We start from the raw sequence: 20,982 nt of genomic DNA, 5'->3' as shown, positions 1-20,982 counted from the left end.
CATCTGTTCTCCCTTCTGAGGAAGCTGTTGATATGCCCTAGTTGTATGAACAGCTTTCATCCTGGTTTTCAGGACCCTTTTGCCATGTTTCTGTTTAGATGCTGGAGAATCAAATGGATGTCCGTAAGAAGGAGATAGAGGAGCTGCAAAGCCAGGCAAGGGCTTTGAGCCAAGAGGGCAAGAGCACAGATGAAGTCGATGGCAAACGCCTTACTGTAGAAAAGAAATTCTTGGAGCTGCTGGAGCCTTTGAATGAGAGGAAGGCCAACCTGCTGGCCTCCAAAGAGATCCACCAGTTCAACCGGGATGTGGAAGATGAAATTGTGAGTATCAAAGAAATCCTGTTCCCCAGCCAGTAGGAAAATGTGGGAATACAGCTGCTTTCTGCAGATTGTGTGTTCCAGCCTCTCTCTGCTGTCCCAAGTATATCTGGGGTTGTTTGAAATCCTGTGTACTCTCTCTTTCAGTTGTGGGTCGGAGAGAGGATGCCCATAGCTACATCTACTGATCATGGACACAACCTCCAGACTGTGCAGCTACTAATAAAGAAAAATCAGGTAAGTGGGTGCTGTTACATCTCCATACCTGCTATTTCTCCTTAGTGCTGACTAATTTTGGAAGGAAATGTTTGGGGTATAAAACAATGGGTGCTGTGGCATGACCACAGGGGTTGGCACAGCCCCAAGTTGCCCACATGAGCTGATGGTGGGAGTTTTGCTGCCCCTCTGGAGTTAAGACCCCTGGCTTGAATTTTCTTTTCATTTTTGCATTGTCTCATCAGTCAATTTTCTCCCATGTAGACCCTTCAGAAAGAAATCCAGGGTCACCAGCCTCGTATCGATGACATTTTTGAGAGGAGTCAGAACATCATCACAGAGAGCAGCCCCAATGCTGAAGTCATCCAGCAGAGACTTGCAGACTTGAAGCAGCTGTGGAACCTCCTCATCGAGGAGACGGAGAAGCGCCACAAGCGCCTGGAGGAGTCTCACAGGGCTCAGCAGTATTACTTCGATGCAGCTGAGGCTGAGGCCTGGATGAGTGAGCAGGAGCTCTACATGATGTCAGAAGAGAAAGCCAAGGTGAGCAGCTCCACAGTGACACTACTTTGGCCTTAATTGCTTTGCTGAAGAGAGGCAGGTGACATAATTTGGTGTGGTGCTATGGAATGGTGACATAAACAAATGTAACTTCCTGGTGAAGCCTCAAGTGATCGTGGCTTCTGCCTGTTCTGACATCTTTGGTTGTGTGCAGGATAGGCTGTGCTGTATGGAGCCAGGGAAGCACCCTCACACTGCAGAAGGCAACTCTGTGCCTGCCTTCACTACAAGGCCAGGATTGCCAGTGTGGTCCAGTTAGGTCCAGTTTTCTGTTAGTTTTGAGTGACAGCACAATGCACCTGGCTGTGAAACAGGACCTGGTGGTCAGTCAGCCACCACTGTCACCACCTTGACTCCCAGTGACCATCAGCTTTGACTCCCAGCTTTGCACCATACCAAAGAGAATGTAAACTCCTGTTTTCCAAGGAGGTGTTAGCACTGGAGCTTGTTTGTTATCAACATAAATGCACCTGTATGTTTCCTGCCCTGGTAAAATAAAGCTCAGCTTTGTATCAGGAGAACCCATTCCACAGGTGTTCAGTCTCCCATTAAAAATGGCTTGTTTTCTTTTTATCTATTGCAAATAGCTCACTATGCAAAATATTGTATTGTAAAGATTTATTGACAGTATCAGTTAACACTGAGAGTAGGAGGCTGATTTTCTTAGCTATAACAGTGCATAAAAAGTTTCAATTGGAACTTCTCCAGACACTTTGATGGAGAACCCATTGGCATGGACTGTGTAGGATTTCTTTTCTTTGCCCCATGCTGCTGTTGAGATGCCTGACAAGTGGTGTGTCTTAATCTGTTCCATGTTTCTGAGCCCTGCACCAGTGTTGTGGAAACACATAAAAAGCTTTATAGAAGAGGAAACTCAACACACTCAGTGCCCAGCTGATGTAATTTTGTTCTGCACCCCAGAGGGATTGATGCATTCTCTCACTCACTCACTATTTTACTTTCTGGGGGTACTATTTGCTGTGACATCAGTTGTACTATACCATTGGCAGGAGGACTTGTCTTCAAGCTGTACCTGGGAGCAGCTCCTTATAATTCTTCTTGTCATTTTCTGTCACCCTTACAGGATGAACAGAGTGCAGTGTCCATGCTGAAGAAACATCAGATTTTGGAACAAGCTGTAGAAGATTATGCTGAAACTGTGCACCAGCTTTCAAAGACCAGCAGAACTTTGGTGGCAGATAATCACCCAGAAAGGTATTAACTGCCATTTTTAACTGGATCATGAGTTCTTTTAGGAATTCAGTCCCTTGGCTGGTTCTGACACACAAAGACGACCACAGAGAGTAAGTAGCTCAGAGGCACATACAGAGGAAGAGGAGTTTAGCCTCACTCAATTCAAGGTGTCAGTTGGACCACCCTGATTTGGCCAGAGACAGGGTCAGTATGTGCAGCTGCTGATTTCTGGTGGTTCTGGACACCTGGAATACCTGTCCCCTGTGCAGGCTGCAGTGTCAGGTCTTGGCAGCATCTGAACATCACTGAGGCAGAGCAGTCCTCAGGCCAAGGTCCAGATCTGCTCTTCCAACCAACTTTAATGGTCACTGTCATTAATCCTTCTGCAGAGCTCCCCAAGATCTGCCTCTTCTCTTTGAGATTCCAGCAGAATCAGAGCGTGGAATCAGATGCTTTATACATGGGCACATTAACATCTTACTTTTGGTAAATTTATCTCACTTTCCATAAATTGCTTTCCCTGAGGGAGAACTCAGGAAGCTTAAGAACCATTTTGCTGTAAGAGCTGCAGCTCAGCAGATAGAATTCTCCACTGGCTTCTGCTCCAAAGCTGATTCCACACTGAGGCTGATGTATTTAACTGTTCAGCCTGCACAGGCTGGAAGGTGGCACTGGCCTAGGCCAGACACACTCTGCCTCCGGTGGAAGGTTGTTATTTAACTCTAAAGCACTCTCTTGTGGTCATGATTGCTTCTGGTGAGAGCAGATTTCCTGGCTGAGCTGCCTGAGTACTGGAATAACATCATCAGCTTCACAAGGCAGATGGAAGGCACTTTGACAGCACTGTATGGCTCAGACAAAATAGAGGCAAAAGATATAGCAAGTAGAAATATTCATCCCTTGTGCAAATGCTGAGCTTTAAGGGGTGAGAAACCCATGAGTGCTGCTGAACTCTGAAGCAGAGTTTAACTGAGAAGGAACTGCTCCCTGCCTCAGCAGCTCAGATCCTGCCTGTAGCTTTGGGAGAAGACACTGGTGTGAAGAGAGCTGGATTCCAGCTCCCCTCTCTAAAGCCAGGGCTTTTCAGTGCAGGACAGACAAGCTTCCCAGCTATTGCTGTCACCTCTGCTAGCAGAGGATTGGTCCAACACATCCAAGTCAAATTCCTGCCTGCAGCAGACGTGCATTCTGTGGATTAAATACCCCGAGGGACTTTTATTCCTTGCAGTTTTCCCCACTGGGTTTTGCTTGCAAGGGCAATGCAGACTCAGTGCTGTTTGCTTTTCCAGCGAGCGCATCAGCATGCGCCAGTCCAAGGTGGACAAGCTCTACGCGGGCCTGAAGGACCTGGCCGAGGAGAGGAGGGGCAAGCTGGACGAGAGGCACCGGCTGTTCCAGCTCAACCGCGAGGTGGATGACCTGGAGCAGTGGATTGCTGAGAGGGAGGTGGTGGCGGGGTCCCACGAGCTGGGCCAGGACTACGAGCACGTCACGGTGAGTCCTTGGAGGGCCTCTCTGGTGCCGCTCACAGCGGGTGGCTTGGCTCTCTCAGCTCTCCCTGTAGCCACAGCGCTGCATGAGGCTCTTTCTGTGCCTTGCAGATGCTGCAGGAGCGGTTCCGGGAGTTCGCCCGGGACACCGGGAACATCGGGCAGGAGCGGGTGGACACCGTCAACCACATGGCCGACGAACTCATCAACTCCGGCCACTCGGACGCCGCCACCATCGCCGAGTGGAAGGACGGACTCAACGAGGCCTGGGCGGATCTCCTGGAGCTCATTGACACGAGAACACAAATCCTCGCTGCCTCTTATGAACTGCACAAATTTTACCACGATGCCAAGGAGATCTTAGGACGTATCCAAGACAAACATAAGAAACTGCCCGAGGAGCTTGGTAGAGACCAAAACACAGTGGAAACACTACAGAGAATGCACACAACGTTTGAGCACGATATCCAGGCCCTGGGCACCCAGGTGTGTGGCAGGTGAACTGTGGGTGTGGGAACCTGAGCTGCAGAGTTTGCTGCTGCCCTTGCCCCCTCTGTGGCTGGCAGACAGAGCGCTGCCAGCTGCTTCCCACATGTAGTGCTGTGGGAATAACCTCACCTGCATCCTTTCCTTATCTGTCTGGCTGCTGCTCTGTCATTGCATTCAGTTGATATCTAAAGTAGCAATCTGTAAGTACACGGGCTTCTGAACATGTTGGCAGTTGTTGGATGTTATTCTGTTTCCTATCCTTGGTTGAAGAAGAAATGAGAAAGGCAGAGAGCTTCTGTATTGATTTAAAGTACAAAATAGGAAGGAATATATAAGCCTGGTTGGCTTTTTGAGGTTTGGTTTTATTTTGGTTGGTCAGTTTAGGTTCTTTTGTTTTAAAAAATGCCAAAAAGCCCCAGTCAAACCCTTTGTGCCGGACACTGTTTATTTTTCCTTTCTTAGAGGCAAAGATTTACACAGAGGCTTTCTGTCTTGGTTATCAACCTGGACATTCTGAATTAAATATGGCCTTTTTTGGTGTGTCCTGAGAGCAAAAGAGATTTCAAATCCATAGTTCTGGCTAAGATTTTTTAAAGCATCCAAACCTGATCTAATTCTGAATCTTTTGAAGCTAAGGTGTGCCAATGTGAAGATGGCAGCTGCTCATACAGCACAGGGGGGATTCTAAATCAAAATACAACATTCAGCTGCCACAAGGAGAATTTGTGAAGGGAACAAGTTGCTTAAGGAATGGAGGAATTACAACTGACTGTATTTATCCCAGTAGGTCAGGACAGAGCTTTAATGGCACAGCTTCTAGCCAATTCTCTTTTATGTTGCAATTTACACTAAAACAAAGGAGATAGAGCAAGCATTTGATTTTGCAGGTGTTTTACTTTCAGAAGCTGTAGATTTTATACAGAAAATGGGAGACATTCACAAAACATCAATCCCAGTCTCTCAAAAAGGTAATTATAATCAAGACCTAAGTGAAGGAATATGTAATCACAGCACAGAACTGTGGGGAAGGCACTTAGGATAATTTCTGGGTGAAACAGCCAGAGCACCAAAGTAGATCATTTTGAGAGAGGCATGGTCTCTGTGCCTGTAGGTAGAAGGCTGTTGATTTGATGTTAAAAAAATTAATTATTAGACAAAAGCTAATGGAATGTTTTCTGGCTTGCAAAATATGGAAAACAGTCAGGAATTACCATTTGCAATCCCAAGACAGTGTTTGAAAGGAAAATACTTCTAATAGTGGAAGGTTCTTAACATTTCCACATATTTCTTCTCTTTGAAGTCATTATCTACGTTTTTGAAAAATAACCTCTGTCAGCTTCAGTAGTGGTTAGGACAGAGTTCCCAGGTGTTTTTGTCCCTTGTATGAGAGGAAGGGAATTAGATGATGAAAATGGTCCCCATTTGCCCTGACATGTAACAGACACTTGCTTTTGGCACTGTGTCTCACAGTGAGTTCAGGCAGTGGCAAATCTTTGCTATTTTGGGGGTCCCTTGGCCCTACAGTGATCTCTGAGGGATAATACTGGCTCACTAACAGCACAGACCTTTCTAGTGTGAGCAGACCAAATCCATTTGCAGTGACTTTAGAAAGCCCCTCAGGTGATGAATTAGCAGATAAGTGTCCCTGTAGCCATGACTCAGGTCACAAACCCAGCATGGCTTTGTCTCTCCCACCCTGCTGCAGGTGCGACAGCTGCAGGAGGATGCAGCGCGCCTCCAGGCTGCCTACGCCGGGGACAAGGCTGATGACATCCAGAAGAGGGAAAACGAGGTCCTGGAGGCATGGAAGGCACTGCTGGATGCCTGTGAGGGCCGAAGGGTGAGGCTGGTGGACACAGGAGACAAATTCCGCTTCTTCAGCATGGTTCGGGACCTCATGCTCTGGATGGAAGACGTTATCCGGCAGATAGAAGCCCAAGAAAAGCCAAGGTAAGGCAAGGCATCCTTCTCCATCCAAAGATAAGGCTGCAGGTCACCTGAGGAACCTCTGTATCACTGAGAGTGGCTTTCAGAGCCTGCTGCTGCAGCAGCTTGCTCATGTGGGTGGGTGGCTGCTGGAATAATTGCCATGGAAAATTGTACCCAGAGAGATTTGGTCTCACATCGGGGTTATTTGATCTCTGATTCAGGCCAGAATGGTGCTGTTCCTTGGGAAAGGCTTCCTGAACTACAAAGACAATCTAGGAATCAATTTTTTCCATATGGAGTTGTGGGTCAGTTTGGAAATGTAGCAGCTGTTGAATCCGAAATCTGTGTTTCTGCTCATTTTAGGGATGTTTCATCTGTGGAACTGCTCATGAACAATCACCAGGGGATCAAAGCAGAAATTGATGCCCGAAATGACAGCTTCACTACGTGCATTGAGCTTGGCAAGTCTCTGCTGGCCAGGAAACACTATGCATCTGAGGAGGTACCGTGCTCCCTGCAAACAGCCATGGGCTCCTGGGGCTTCCTTACAAGGGAGAAACCTGCCCTGTGTCACCCTGGTCACAGGGGAGTAAGAAGTGTTGCCTAAGGGACAATGCACTTATGTGCCTTTGGGAAATCAGGGTATAACTTCACTCTGGCAATTCATGGTGGGTAACAGAGGTGACATTGAGATTTAAAATGGCATTTTCAGCCCAGAAAATGCAAAGAAGTTGCTGCATTCCATTCTGCAGAGAATGGCTTTGGGATGGAAAGGTGTCTTCCTTGAGCAGGGGCAGAGGCAGCTGTGACACAGCCTGAACTTCCTGCAGGGAAATGGAATGCTGTGGAGAGGCCTGCTAGGGGAATGAGCAGGAAAATGTTTGTTGTGTAGGGACTAAATTCAAGGAATATTAAGAGAACCATATCCAACTGCTGAAAGCCTTGATTTATTTTCTGAGGTGTCTAGGCCACAGGATAGAGGCTCAGCCCTTGCTTCTCCTGCCTCCCTTTGGGGAAGGGAAGGTAATCAAACATTGTGAGGCACTTCTCTCTCAGGAAGGGGAGAGCTTCTGCAACAGTCCTGAACAGCATTATTATTATTTTGCATTATTCACTGGAGAAGGGCAGAAGATTCAGTGCCTGATTGCACTATTTACATTTGTTTGCCCATTACACCCTTTTATCAAATACTCTGTGTGCTGTAGCTTTTAAGAGCCACTGAATGCTGATGCAAATGTGATATTTTAATGGAAATGTCACATTTATTTATACTTAGAAGAGAAAAACAGCTGTTGTTTGCACAGTGAAGTCACTTCCTGAGGAATTTGTGCAGTGTCTGTCAGTGCAGGGTTGGGGGGAACTGCTGCCTGGTGCTTGTGTAACAGCCCTGCTCTCTGCTCTCCATCCAGATCAAGGAAAAGCTCCTGCAGCTGACAGAAAAGAGAAAAGAAATGATTGACAAATGGGAAGACAGATGGGAGTGGCTGAGACTGAGTAAGGACACACTTGGATTTCTTTTGGGCTGGGCCTTATCTAACTTTCTTCATTGTGCCTTTCTGAGCATTGGAAAAAACCTGCAGCTCCTCACTTTTCTGTTACAGTGCTTGGAAGTGTGTTTGTGCTGGAATAGCTGCAAGGTTCACACCTGTTTGTTGTTAAATAATGAATTTGAAACCAAGAAGTCTTGCTCTGTATGATCAAATTTGGAGCTCGGTGACTGTATCTCTACTGTATTGCAGGTGTCACATTCCAATTTCTATGTTGAAATTAGTAGGTTACACCAGATTAGGACAAAAAACCACACCAAACTTGCTAAATGAAACTTGCATTTCTCCTAAAGCAAAGCCAATAGGAGAAATGTCTGTCTTTTCAGAGACCAGTTTCACTGAACACGCACTAGCCAAGTGCACACACTTTGTACTCTGAGCTGGGTTTAGATAAATCCCAAAGCTGCCACGATGCTCCTCTTTGTGACATTAATGGCACTGACTCCTGTGCCCTCTCTGCTCAGTTTTGGAGGTGCACCAGTTCTCCAGAGATGCAAGTGTGGCTGAGGCCTGGCTGCTGGGACAGGAGCCCTACCTGTCCAGCCGTGAGATAGGGCAGAGCGTGGACGAGGTGGAGAAGTTGATCAAGCGGCACGAAGCGTTTGAGAAATCCGCGGCTACCTGGGACGAGAGGTTTGCAGCGCTGGAGAGACTGACCACCGTGAGTGTCTGAACCTCCCTGGCCATTCCTGGTGCTTTGGAACAGCTCCCAGCATCACCAGCTTGGTCTCCATTTCTTGGCTGGTTGTTGGTTGACCTCAGCCAGCCACACAGAGCCTGAAGTTTCATATCTCCAGCCATACTAAAAAACCCTCTTTGATTAATTGGAACTCAACAACCTCCAAGGAAAAAGCTTAAATGATAAATGACCTTAAGAGTCAGCAGGAGCTGTCTCAGGCCTGGGAGTGATGACCCAGAAGGAAATTTCAGAGCTAAACAGTTTGCTCCAGCCCTCTGCTGTATGGTTGGCCAGTTATATTTGGTTAAAGATGACAGTGGTGGGAAGGGGACAGTGACAGTGATTTTTGTTGTGTTGTGACTGCTCCAGTGCAAAGTTGTATTGTCCTCTAGGAAGACACAATGAGAAAAAGAAACCCCAAACTCCAATTTGAACACAACTGCAGTGTCAGTCATTAATGCTTGGAGAGCATTTTACCATACTTGGAGAACAATTTGGCTTTAGACACTACAGTTGAAGTGGCCTGGGTTTTCACACACAGTGTCACAGCTGCAGATAAAAGGAACTGGAGTTTCTCAGCATCTTCACAAATCAGGCTGGTTCTATGGAGATGGGTAATTTCCGGGATTCAGACAGGAAACATTTTATTTCTGTGTTTGGCAAGCAGACAAGAAGATGTCACTTTTGGATATTTTAATAACTTGGGCTGTTTTCTTGTTTGTCTGAGTTTTGTTCTAATAGAATGAGTTGGAAAATATACATGGCCACTGGAGAGCTGCTGTCAGAGGGTCTGACGCTGATGTCCTCCCTGACAAATTCAGTGCTACGAATACTTTTAAAGCCTGATGCCTTCCAATTTTATCCCCATTCACTTTAATTTCAGTAATGTTCCAGAAAAACATACAGAGTTGTTGCTAGTTTCTAGAACACCCCACAGAAAATGAGCAGTGTTTTTAAATAAAAAATATTTCCTCTCCCAGCTGGAGCTGCTGGAAGTGCGTCGGCAGCAAGAGGAGGAGGAGAGGAAGAGGCAGCCGCCCACTCCGGAGCCCAAGGTTGCAGAGGATGGAGACTCCCAGCAGCAATGGTGAGCTGGGCTCTGCACTTCCCTTGGGGAACCCTTGGGCTGAAAATGTGCTGGAAAGGAGAGGAGCTTGTATGGGTTTGTAACATGACCCTTGTTAGAAGGCTTGGTGGTTTATGAGGACAGGACCTCTCCCAAACCCCTGAATTCTGTGCCAAGTTCCCATTTTCCAGTTGTCACTGCTGAGGCATCCCTGGCCCAAAAGTGGGAATGCTGCTTTTGTCCTCTGGGGCATGGATTGCAGTTTCTGAACCAACTTGGCTTTTTTCTTTGATGAGCATCGTTTACAGATTTTAAGCCATTTATTAAATTGCTTATGTGATAGGAGGAGGTTTATTTGTAAGGTAACTGTCAGTAAAGTCTGGTTAAATCTCACTTCACACTGGATTTATTCAGTTGGGCCTGAGGATTTTAGGAACATACTTGAATTTCTTAAATTAATATTCTGTAAGAAAATCTCATTTTGTTGAACAAGGTGACTTCCAAGAACCTTATACAATTTCTTTTCTTTTTCCTCTCTCCAACAGGGATGGGACAAAAGGAGAACAAGTTTCCCAAAACGGTTTGCCCTCAGACCAGGAATCTCCACGGGTTAGTTACCGCTCCCAAACCTACCAAAACTACAAAAACTTTATTAGCAGACGGACAGCCAATGACCGCTCGTGGTCTGGACTGTGAGCCACAGAATCACTTGCAGCAACAGAAACCTTTTTTCAGTATGGTTTACTGGTACTGGTTTAATCTTTTGGCTTCAGATTTCCCTGCTGCTTTTCTCTTCCTTCCCATCAGTTGACTTTTATTTAATTAGCAGCCCCTTGGACATATATTTGCTTCACTTTAATCTTTGTTTATTTGAATCTCCCCACTGACACTCAGTTGCTTTAAGGTGACACATTTATTTCATGTTATTTACTGTGAGTTTTTCATGTCGCTAATAGCATTAAGATTTTCCAGCGAAAGCCTCCTTTATATGAGTAATTGAGATGTAATGAGATTACATCCTAATGAAGAAGAGCACTAGGACCTGACAGGTATGACGCATCGAGTTATACTAACAGGTCTCAGCACGGCAACTTTATTAAATCAGCTGCATTAGCAAGAGTTATGTACCAGGCCAAAGATAATCCACATGAGTGAGCTGGGCAGGAAGGGCTGGGAGGGGGGGAGTGTGACTGTGGACAAATAAAAGCCTTAAGGTTAGTTTGTATAACATTCCATGCAGAATGGACTCATTGACTGCAGAGACAAATAAACGTGAAATAAACCATTCAAAACCAGTATCTAGATTTATCTGGGAGTTTAGTCCTCATGCAGAGTTGTGATCTTGCTGTGTTGGGGCCCCATTTGGCCTCAGTCCTGTTTAGATGGCACTACAGCAATTTTATTTCTAGGCACCAGAGAGGCAGGGGTGTAAATAAGAGTAGGCTGTAACCCCTTGGGGAGAGGATGTAATGCTTCCTTTACAGACTAAATAAAATACACTGTCTAAGATGCCAGCTCTTTATTTTACATAGGTGCAGGCTGAATGCTCCATGCCTTACTTACTCCATCTTGACAGGGGGTGTCCCAGTGGAGTCAGGATGCACGCCAAGAATCCTCACGTGCAGCCTTGACAATGCCAGTAAATGTCCCTGGAGTTAAAGCAACACAGGAGCTGGATCTGGCTCCCCTCCCCACCCCCTTCCTGCAGAGCCTCCTTGTTTCAGTTAATGCTTTGAGTGAAAGGACACTTCTCTTTGTTGCTGAGCCTGGCTCTCTGGGGTCACATTCAGTGCAGGGAAGGCTCCTGGCAGGCTGGGATCTGTGGATATCAGGGCTCTTACAGTGCTGCAGAGCAAACACGAGTCCCAGCCCAGGGCTCTGGCAGGAAATGCCTTTCAGCACAGGCTTGGCTTTAAGAAGCCCATCCTAGTTAGGTCTGAGTCTGCACACAGACTCTGCCAATGCTCCCCAGTACACAGCAGTTCCACATTTCTCTTTCTGGAAATAAAACCTTTTGGTTCTTCTTTAGCATTCAGCCCTGAAGTGAGCTGTTGTACATTCTAATGTTTATAAATTCTCTACAGTTGTGGCAGGGAATGTGAGGTGATCTTCAAGCACATCCCAGATAATCATCTTGTTGGTTAGCACAACCTTATACATCACCTGTTTGCTTCTTTTGAAATTTTATTTTATTGCCATGCTACATGATGCATTTCCATGTTCATCTTTGCCATCTGCACTTCAGTCTTCCATGAGAACTTCCGAGCTCAGTTTGTCGAGTCCTGTGTTGCAATACCTTGGGTGTACAGAACTGTGTCAGTGAGGCACAAGATGTGCTGCTGTTGGTCAGAATGTTGGTTTCTGACAACTGGCTGAGCAGTGCAGCTGGATTGTTCTGTGTGGGCTGAGCTTGTGAATTGAGAGCGGTGATTGAAAGGATGTGCTTCAGTAACTGTACTTTTGTCTTTCCACTTCATGATGCATGTTTTGTTTGTTTTTTTTTTTTTCTTTTGTCAGGATAACAACATATAGCTTCTTAATGCTTTTAAAAATTCCATATGAATTTATGGGGATGCTCTGGTGGCTGCCCTGTGCCTCCCAAGTGTGTCAGTTCCCAGGGCAGGATAGCTGTAGCTTCAGACTCCACCATCTGCAGAGCCTTCACATGTATTTTGGTGAAAAAAGTAGTCTGTAGAAGGAATTTTAAGAGATAGATTTTTGATTTGTATTAGTACACTTATATAAAAATTCCACTTTTATGATGATGAAGAAAAAGTAAGTCATTGATTAAGGTCATCATTTCAGGCACTAGAAGAATAGGATTTCACCTATTTGTTACACCCTGTGGGTCTGGCTAAAGGCATTAGGAAGGTCCTTTTGACAGAGCAGCCTAGAGGTTGGCATCTCTTTGCATCTGAAGCAGGCAAATCATCTGGTTCTTCAGCTGTGGGGCAGAGCCTTGAGTCCATGAACCGAGCAGATGTTGCTTCAAGCACTGCGAAATCGAAAGGGGCACCTGTGTCATTGTCACCACCTGTCTTGTTGCATGTCCCAGTCCTGCTTTAAAGAGTTCCAGAATAGCCTGTAGCCACTAAAGCACTTCCAACTAACCCCTCAGGCCCCACTGAGAGAACTGTATCATGTACAGAGACCTGTTGTGTTGTAACAGGAGTTTGCTGTTGCTGTTTGTCCTCCGTGGCGTTGTCTCCGCATGCCCCACGCATGTTTCCATTGAAGTGTGTTCAGCTCCTGTTTTTTCTCCGTTTTCATGACACATCCTTTGCAGAGCTGTTCATGATTTATTTTGCTTGTTTTCTGTTAATTGTAGATAACACGTGAAAGGAAATAAAACCTGAAAGAGCATCAGAAAAGCTTTTCATAGCCCTTTTACAACTGGTAGAATTTGACGTAGAAGGTACAGGTCTGATGATGTAATTAAAGTTGGCAGTTACTTCTCAAAGTCACAGGGTTGCAGCACTGAATTCCATATAATTTCCCATAAAATATGCTGAGCAGCTGTGCAGTGGCTGCTGGTTTGAAACTGGTCTGGTTCACCTCAGATTAGGGGATCTAGGTACCCCCAAAGCAGTCCTGTTTTTGCATCTGGCTGGTACTGCTCCAGCAAATGCACTGCTTTCTGTGTCAGTGCAGGGGCAGGTACTTCTGGGGAGTTTATTTAAGTGGTGGAGACGAGTTCCTGTGGGCTGTGTGATTCCTGAGTGCTGGTAAAAGGTGTCAGGTCCCTCAGACAGGGCTCCAGCCAGCAGCAAAGCAGTTTGAGGTTCAGGAGCTGTCGCTGGACAGAAAGGTGTGCAAATGGCTCTCCTTGTTCTTGAAGGGCTCTGTTGGCCATGGGTGGTTGACACGGGTGATGAATGGTTACTCAGGGGTTGTTCATTCCACTACCTGTGTTCTGGCAGTGTTTGGATAAACTTCAGCCTCATCTATTTACCCTCTCCCCCGCTTTAATGCAACGTTTTTGTTATACTTTGAGATTTGGGTACAAGTGGTGAGGGTTGATGGCTTAGATTGATCCTAATTGTGAAGGGGTAGTGTAAGGCTATGTGTCTTTAGGGACAGGGTAAACCAGATCTGACTGAAGTGCAATGTGAGCTGTGATTCTCTCCCTGTTTAAGGATGTAGTAGTGTCTGTACTCTGGAGATTTAGGTTGCTAAAGGCAGTTAACCAATCCTTCCCATGGTCAGAGCAAGCTGACAGATCTTTATAGGCCAATGGTGAGGTACAAGGTGTGAGGCACAATAATGGATACTGGGCAGGTGTAAGAAGTTCTAGCAAACGGTGGCAAAATTGAGTTTGTTGCATAATAATTTGGCTGCTTTTGATTTGTCCAGGCCATGTGCAGAAGTAGGAATGTCTAATTATTGTGCCATTCACAAAAACCTGCTTGTCTGCATAAAACCAGTCCAGAATGTTTGTAATCTACTAGAGCATCAGCAGCACTGAGCTTTAGTAACTTGCTAATAATAATACTACACACTGGTTGTGTAACTCCTGAGCTGCTACCACTGGCTCTACACGTCAAAGTAATGGTACAAGAAAACAAAAAAAAAAACTGGGACCAAGCTGCATTTCAAAAGCTTATAGCCATTAGGATTCCAATTTAAATGATTTTTGGATGAATGGCTCCTGAAGACGTCGCCAGCTTGACCAGTGAGAGCTGCTGGAAACACGGCTGCTCTCTAGGCTATCGATCCCAGTGCGCCAGGCAACGCGACCAACAAAGCAAGTGATGGGCAAGGCCTTGGTTCTGTCTTTGTTTGGGGGTAAATAGCTGTGTGATGCTGTGTGACTGTGGTGGTTTTCAGTTCCTTTAACCAAAATCCAATCCACCTAATAACGCCAGTCTGAACCAGACCTCGATCAATTGACACGTGACCTCATTCCCCTTGTCTTTACGATCCAATATCCTAACTGGGATGGTGGAGATGCATGGTGTAATCTTTCTAATTTCTGCATGTTTTGATTTTGTTGTGTCACTAGGGGAACGGGGAAAGCGGGAAAGGAGCTTTTACAGAAACAAATCAATTGCACACATTTTTGTAAATGCTCCTGGGCGATTGTGACATCTTTCTCTGCTGACTCATAGTTAATACCTTTTATGGACCTTTAATGCCCCAGTAATGCCATAAATGTACTTAAGGTGGCTGATGTGTATAACTTCTACCGTTCCTCTAGGTTTGCAGAAAGTGTGATTGTTACTGTTCCAAACATTTGAGTACTTAGCAACAGAATTAAATGCTCTCATTCTAGGAATAACAATATATAAAAGAATTGACCAGCAGAGCAAAGCACAGTAAAATTCACACTGATGTTCAGCTGCTTTTATTTTCCCGTCTCTCCACCTATAAAATGGGTACTAATCCATTCCTACCTTCTAATTTCCTTGGCCTCCTGTGTCTCCATGGAGTGCGAGAAAGAACTTACTGGCCTGTGTCATTGTCCAGGCAAAGTTTATACACAGCCACGTTGTGCAGGGAGACAGATTAACTGCAGAATGCCTCAGTGCTGGGGGCTTCTGGCTGAATGTGTTCTCCACTGTTCCTAGGTGGCAGAAACTGCAGAAACCAATGAAATGGTCAATGGAGCTGCAGAACAGAGGACGAGTTCCAAAGAGTCCAGTCCCATTCCTTCCCCGACGTCAGACCGCAAAGCCAAGAGCGGCGTTCAGGCCCAGACTGCTGCAACCCTCCCGGCCAAAACGCAGGAGATCCCCTCGGCCCAGATGGAGGGCTTCCTACACCGCAAGCACGAGTGGGAGACACACAGCAAGAAAGCCTCCAGCAGGTACAGTGCCCCATGTGGAACACAGGCAGGGCAGCCCAGGGCTCTGCCCAAGATGGCACACAGCCGTCTCCAGCCTCCTCTCAGCTCCCAGAGACCTCCCAGGCTCCTGTTGCTGTAGGGCTGAACGCTGCACGTGGGGAACTGCAGTCGGAAGATATTTGGTACAAAAGGCAGCGTTAGCCACATTTGTCAGGTGGAAAACTGAGGCAGAGAGATACCACGACTTTCCCACTCCACATGATGGATTTGTGGCAGTAGTGGGATTTGATTCCAGATCTCTCAAGTTGTACGTTACCACAAGAAAAGAAAACCACGTAGGTGTAAGTCTAGAAATGTTCATATTCTTCTGACATTTTCTATTTGCACATTACCACTTTCCACCTACTCTGTAATCTGTTCAGCTTGAACAGAGGACAATTGGTGCACCATAGTCAGTTCCACTCCCAAGGAATGTCCTGCAGGTCTCAAACAGGCAGAACTTTGAGATTTGTCTGTGCTGAAAAAGCTGACTGGGGTCCTTTGTGGTCTGAGAGAGCTTTTGAAACCAGATTTATGACTTGGCTGACAAGGGAAATGTTCACAGCAAGTGCTGAGCTGCAGCAACATCTGTGGGATTTGGTAGGAGCCAAAACACTTGGCAGAGCTGAGGTCTCAAGTGAGTACAGGAGTACCAGGATTTTTATGCCACTGGAGCTGTTCACACCAGACAACACCTTTGAGGCAGTGACAGCCACCAGTACCAGTGTCTGGGTATTCCCATTTCCAGTAATTGTTAATTTTCACAGTTCTATTAGAGAATGAGGTGGATGATGCCACTAAGAGTATTTGTGTCAATCAAAGATTTCACACACAGCCTGTTCCATTCCATTCATCATTTTGCAGCACAGTGAGAATTCCTTCTACAACAGAGGACTGCCATTAAAAGGTCAATCATTTTCTGTCTCAAGAATGCAAAGTACCCAGTCTGCCAAACAGTTCTCCCACTGTGAGGACAGGCTGATGTGCTGTCACAGGGAGCTCTGGGAATCTTGGCTCCCTTTGGCTTTTGTCTTGAAGCTGTGTTTCCATGAAAGAATTCCTTGTCTGCAGTTCATGGGACAGCATAGGCTGTATTCACATCCTCACACAACCAGTCTCCATTAACTTACAGAAGTAATGACGTTTGGTTTCTCCAGTTCTGCAGGTGAGAGCATTGGATTTATAACTGCTCTTGTTGTTTCCCATGTCTCAAAGGTCATGGCATAACGTGTACTGTGTCATAAACAACCAAGAGATGGGCTTCTACAAGGACTCAAAAGCTGCTGCTTCTGGCATCCCTTACCACAACGAGATCCCCGTCAGCTTGAAGGACGCAGTCTGCGAAGTCGCGGTCGATTACAAAAAGAAGAAGCATGTGTTCAAGCTCAGGTAAACCTGGGGCAGTGCCCTGCCCTTGGGGAAGCCATGCTGGGTGTGTTCACTGGGAAACCCAGCCAGGAGCTGACCATGAATGGTAACTGCAGCCCCTGCTTTTCTGAGCAAGCTCTCTCTATCCCTGAGCTGTGTCTGTTCATCAGAGCAAGCGCAGGACAGTGCTGCAGTACTCAGCACTTTGCAATATAAAAGGTGCAGTACTCAGAGCACTTTCATCTGGGACAAGACCAGATGTGTGTGCCTGCAGATGGGGGCCTGCATTTCACAGTATTGGGTTTTTCAGCTGCTCCCTCTGGAACTGGTAGAGAGCAGTGATCGTGGTTCTGCTCTTTTCCAAATCAAGTCTCTTGTTTAATTTTTTCAGTATGAATTTAGGAGACTACTGAAGACATCTCACATATTCAGGTCTGGAACATATAGTTACAGACCATTTCACTCAAATAATGTGAAAGACCTGTTGCTCAAAAGTTTAAAAAAAGGCTTTTACTTGGGAAACTCCTTGGTTTGCTGAACAATCTTCTAGTGCCAACAGTTAAAAAATATTTATTGTTACACAGCTGTGAGGTAATCCTGTCAAAGAAGACTTACTTTATGAACTAATTGGGTCATGTATTCCATCACAGGTGTTTTGGGGTTTTTTGGCAGAGCAGGGGTGGTGGTGGTGTAATTTTATATTGGTACAGAAATCCTATAAAGATGAGAGAATCCCTATCTGGGGAAAATTTGCTTTATAGAAAATATATGTGGAAATATATAGCAAATATTTAGGGAAATGTACCTTTCTTGAAGACAGGCCTGCAGCTATGTGATTCATCCTTTAGACTATTTTAAACCTCTCTGAATTGCTAATGGAAGTATATGCTGTTCCAAATCCAAAGTTAGGCAGAAAAACCAACTGCCCTTTTTTCCCAGTGCTCCATCACCTGCATCAGGCCCCTTGGTTACTTGCATGTAGATATTTTCTTTACTCAAGCACTGTTATTTTACTATTTAATCCTTAATTTCATTTCATAAAGAGTTGTTAAAATGCTTAACTTTTGTTGGGAAAGATGGAGAAACCTGCAGCAGAGTTGCTGCTGCCTGTGCTTCCTGCTTGTTCTGGTGATATTCAGTTGTTTTTTCATTTTTCATGTGTATCATCACATACATTGTTAAATGTATCCCATTTAAACCACCTGAGTAAAATCAGCACAGGAATCACACAGAAGGGAGACTCTGGCCTTCACTGTGAGGAGAGGCAGCTGCTCATCACTAACACTCAGAGCAGGACCTCAAGGCAGCACCACCCCAGCTACAAGAGCAGAGCAGCTGCACAATTTTGCAGGATTTCACAGGAGCCATGAAAACTCTGGGTGCTGCCTGTGACATTTTTCTTTTGAAAGTATTGAGTCAACTTTGATAATGTGTTTTGCAAAGGAGAAAAGATGTACCTGAAAGTGCAAATACTGGGCCAGCAGCCACATGGGAACACGAGCACCACCCTGAACATGTCCAGAGCCCAGAGCTACCACGTGCATGGCTGCAAGTTGTTGGGGGCATTTGGCAGTGCAGTCCTGTGTGCCTTGGGCTGCTCATGTGCTGGAGCAAAACAAGCAGAAGTTGAAGCACTGTGACCACTCCTGGGCTAAATTTGTGATGGTGTTTTCTTTCCAGATTGACCGATGGCAACGAATACCTCTTCCAAGCCAAAGACGATGTAAGTGTGTTTTTCTTATGGTTTGTTACTGTGCTGTCTGTGCTGCTGTGCCATGGGGAGAAGCATCTGCTAAGAGCTGCTGTGCACTCTGTGTGTGGGTGATGCACAGGCTCAGGGGCTGCTCAGGTACAGCCTCTGGGAGGTGTCTCTGGAGGTGCACAGCCAGAGGGGATGAGCTGGGGCTGGTTTTCCTTGTATTTCCACCCATGTCCATTCCCCCTCGCACTGTTGTGGGAGTCAGAGGGGTGTGCTGGTTGTAACAGTTCTGTGCCTTTGGGGCTCTTGAAGGAGGAGATGAACACGTGGATTCAGGCCATCACATCAGCGATCTCTTCAGACAAAATCGAAGTGTCCCCGACCACCCAGAGCACTCCAGCCTCCAGCCGTGCCCAGACCTTGCCTGCCAGTGTCACAATAACCAGCGAGTCCAGCCCTGGCAAGCGGGAGAAAGACAAAGAGAAAGACAAAGAGAAAAGATTCAGCCTTTTTGGTAAAAAGAAGTGAATTCCATCTCCACACACTGCACTTCTCTGACCGTTCCAGTGGAATTCCAGCATGCGAGCTCAGAACCAATACGTTACTCTCTGTGCCTCATGTTCCTCAATGTGATTGACATTTTTTTATTTATAGAGCATTTTAAAATAAAAAAAGCCAACAAAAAAAAAAAAGAATCTAAAGTTACAAATGTATGAGGTGCATTGGGCAGCTTCTGTAGGAGAGGAAGGACCAGGTTTTGGGGGTTTGTTTTTGTTTGGTTTTTTTTTTTTTTGTTTTGTTTTGTTTTTTTTTAATGAAGTTAATGTAGATTAGATCTTAATATTTAAATTGTTCCTCAATTTTGTGAGGCTGTCTTGGAAAATAACCCACTCCTAGTGCTATTGGTATGCAAGGCAGCGGTGCTTTCGAATCTACTGTGCACACGAGAAACCAATGTACAAATTCTCAAAGGCATTCACTTCCAGTTAAGGTTGTTATGCTGAGTCCTGGCTAGTAGAGCCTTCCCCAGCAATTCTAACAGGAATTCAAATGGTAGTGTGTTCTCTTTGCTGTAACAGAGTGCAGGTTGACTCACAGCCCAAGGTTTGTTTAACACCACCCGAAGCGTCCCCGCATCGAGTACGACAGATAAGAATGTTGGCGTTCAAGATGGATTAACAGGCTGGTACAGTTTTAAATAAGCTGTAATTTCAAATTTCTTTTTTTTTTTTTTTTTTTTTTTTTTGCCGAAATACATTATATTGTATGTTTCAGATAATTCTAGTACAAAGTATAATAAGACTAGATGTATAATAAACCCTTTAAAATCATCAATAAGTGTAAAAGTGGAACTGAAGCATTTACTGGAAAAGTAATGTTACTCAAATGGTTACTTGCTTGTCAGCTGCAGCACTGTGTGTTATAATTTTGCTACATTACCTTGCTCTTTGATACATAGTGTGCATTTCTGTCACTGTAACTATTGTAATGAAAAATTTTCATCTTACTGCACAATCAAAAATTACATTTAATAGGAATGAACTTTCAATGACTGGGCCTGTAGTCAAGAGTAGTACTGGAACTGGCTTTCAGTTGTATCGAACTGTACCTCTAGACTTTTACCCTATCTGTTAAATATATGCGATGTCATTAAATGCTTTTAAAACTAAATATGCTGGGTAAGTTTCTTATTTCATTTCTGACAATGTTAAATCATAATTTTGAAAGAGGATCAAAAATAAAGTTATTTTAAAATGTCATCTCTCCTGTGCACTGAAACTGATGTCTTCAAATGTAATTCCATTCTTTTGTGCGAAAGTTCATTCTGAAATAGTTATTTTCTCTCTTCCCACTTTTCTTTCCCTTCACTTCCCACCTGCCCTCCTTTTTACCCCGCCTCCCAAATTAAGTGCCAAAAATAAAGAGAAAAGGAATTAAATGAATATTTTGAAAAATATTCTGATATAGATACTTTTTGTGGGAAGTGAAAGCGGCAGAGTGGATGGGAGTAAGCACATCAGAGGCTGGGTAATGGAGTTCCCTGAACATTTACCTGATGGAGGTAAAGCTCCAATGTCCCAGTTGGCAGCAAAAGGACATCATTTTGAGTAAGCACCAGTCTCCAACTTCCTACCCACTTTTTACTCAAGTGCTTATGTCCCTTCCTTACCTTGGATGCCACCTAGGGATCCATCTAATAGGAATAGCTCCAAGAAGCTCCAATATGTTTTAAAGTCAATGAAATGTTAGGAGCCTGGGTTTTAATGTATTGTGATTGTTAAAATCCACTCAAATATTAATTTTGGTAGAAAGCAGATAAACTGCAAACTCACGTGTTTCCAAGTGATAGTTTCCTGAACATGTGACCAATACAGTGTCTTAAATTATTTTCATGGAGCGTACAGTGTTCTCTGGGTTTTTCTTGTTTTCCAAAGTTTTTGGTTATTAAACAATGGAGTATTCATGTACACAAGTTTTTACTCTGTAATGGTATGTTGTTCAGTCTAATTATTAGTAATATGTAGACTAATACTGCTAATATTGTAAATGTAAAATTTAATACATTAGAAATAGCTGAAGTTTAGCCTTATTAGAGACTA

General features: G+C 44.9%; 1 protein-coding gene across 5 annotated transcripts in view; it reads left to right on the top strand.

Moving 5' to 3' along the window:
• Positions 1 to 20,142, top strand: part of SPTBN1 (spectrin beta, non-erythrocytic 1) — a 116,153-nt gene extending 96,011 nt beyond the window's left edge. For all 5 annotated transcript variants that reach the window (XM_054514341.1, XM_036380029.2, XM_036380031.2 and 2 more), the window contains exons 21-36: positions 99 to 323; positions 468 to 557; positions 801 to 1,079; positions 2,182 to 2,312; positions 3,581 to 3,785; positions 3,893 to 4,267; positions 5,976 to 6,220; positions 6,563 to 6,701; positions 7,609 to 7,693; positions 8,211 to 8,407; positions 9,406 to 9,512; positions 10,037 to 10,100; positions 15,059 to 15,297; positions 16,531 to 16,704; positions 18,364 to 18,406; positions 18,695 to 20,142. In XM_054514341.1, the coding sequence (XP_054370316.1) occupies positions 99 to 323; positions 468 to 557; positions 801 to 1,079; positions 2,182 to 2,312; positions 3,581 to 3,785; positions 3,893 to 4,267; positions 5,976 to 6,220; positions 6,563 to 6,701; positions 7,609 to 7,693; positions 8,211 to 8,407; positions 9,406 to 9,512; positions 10,037 to 10,100; positions 15,059 to 15,297; positions 16,531 to 16,704; positions 18,364 to 18,406; positions 18,695 to 18,910 (2,814 nt within the window). In that variant the 3' untranslated portion in view covers positions 18,911 to 20,142. The remainder of the gene's footprint in view (positions 1 to 98; positions 324 to 467; positions 558 to 800; positions 1,080 to 2,181; positions 2,313 to 3,580; positions 3,786 to 3,892; positions 4,268 to 5,975; positions 6,221 to 6,562; positions 6,702 to 7,608; positions 7,694 to 8,210; positions 8,408 to 9,405; positions 9,513 to 10,036; positions 10,101 to 15,058; positions 15,298 to 16,530; positions 16,705 to 18,363; positions 18,407 to 18,694) is intronic.
• The last annotated feature ends 840 nt before the right edge of the window (positions 20,143 to 20,982 follow it).

Source organism: Molothrus ater, chromosome 3 (genome assembly GCF_012460135.2).
Source record: "Molothrus ater isolate BHLD 08-10-18 breed brown headed cowbird chromosome 3, BPBGC_Mater_1.1, whole genome shotgun sequence".
Lineage (NCBI taxonomy): Eukaryota > Metazoa > Chordata > Aves > Passeriformes > Icteridae > Molothrus > Molothrus ater.
Note: the sequence above shows the minus strand (reverse complement) of the source record. Positions and strands in the feature narration are given on the sequence as shown.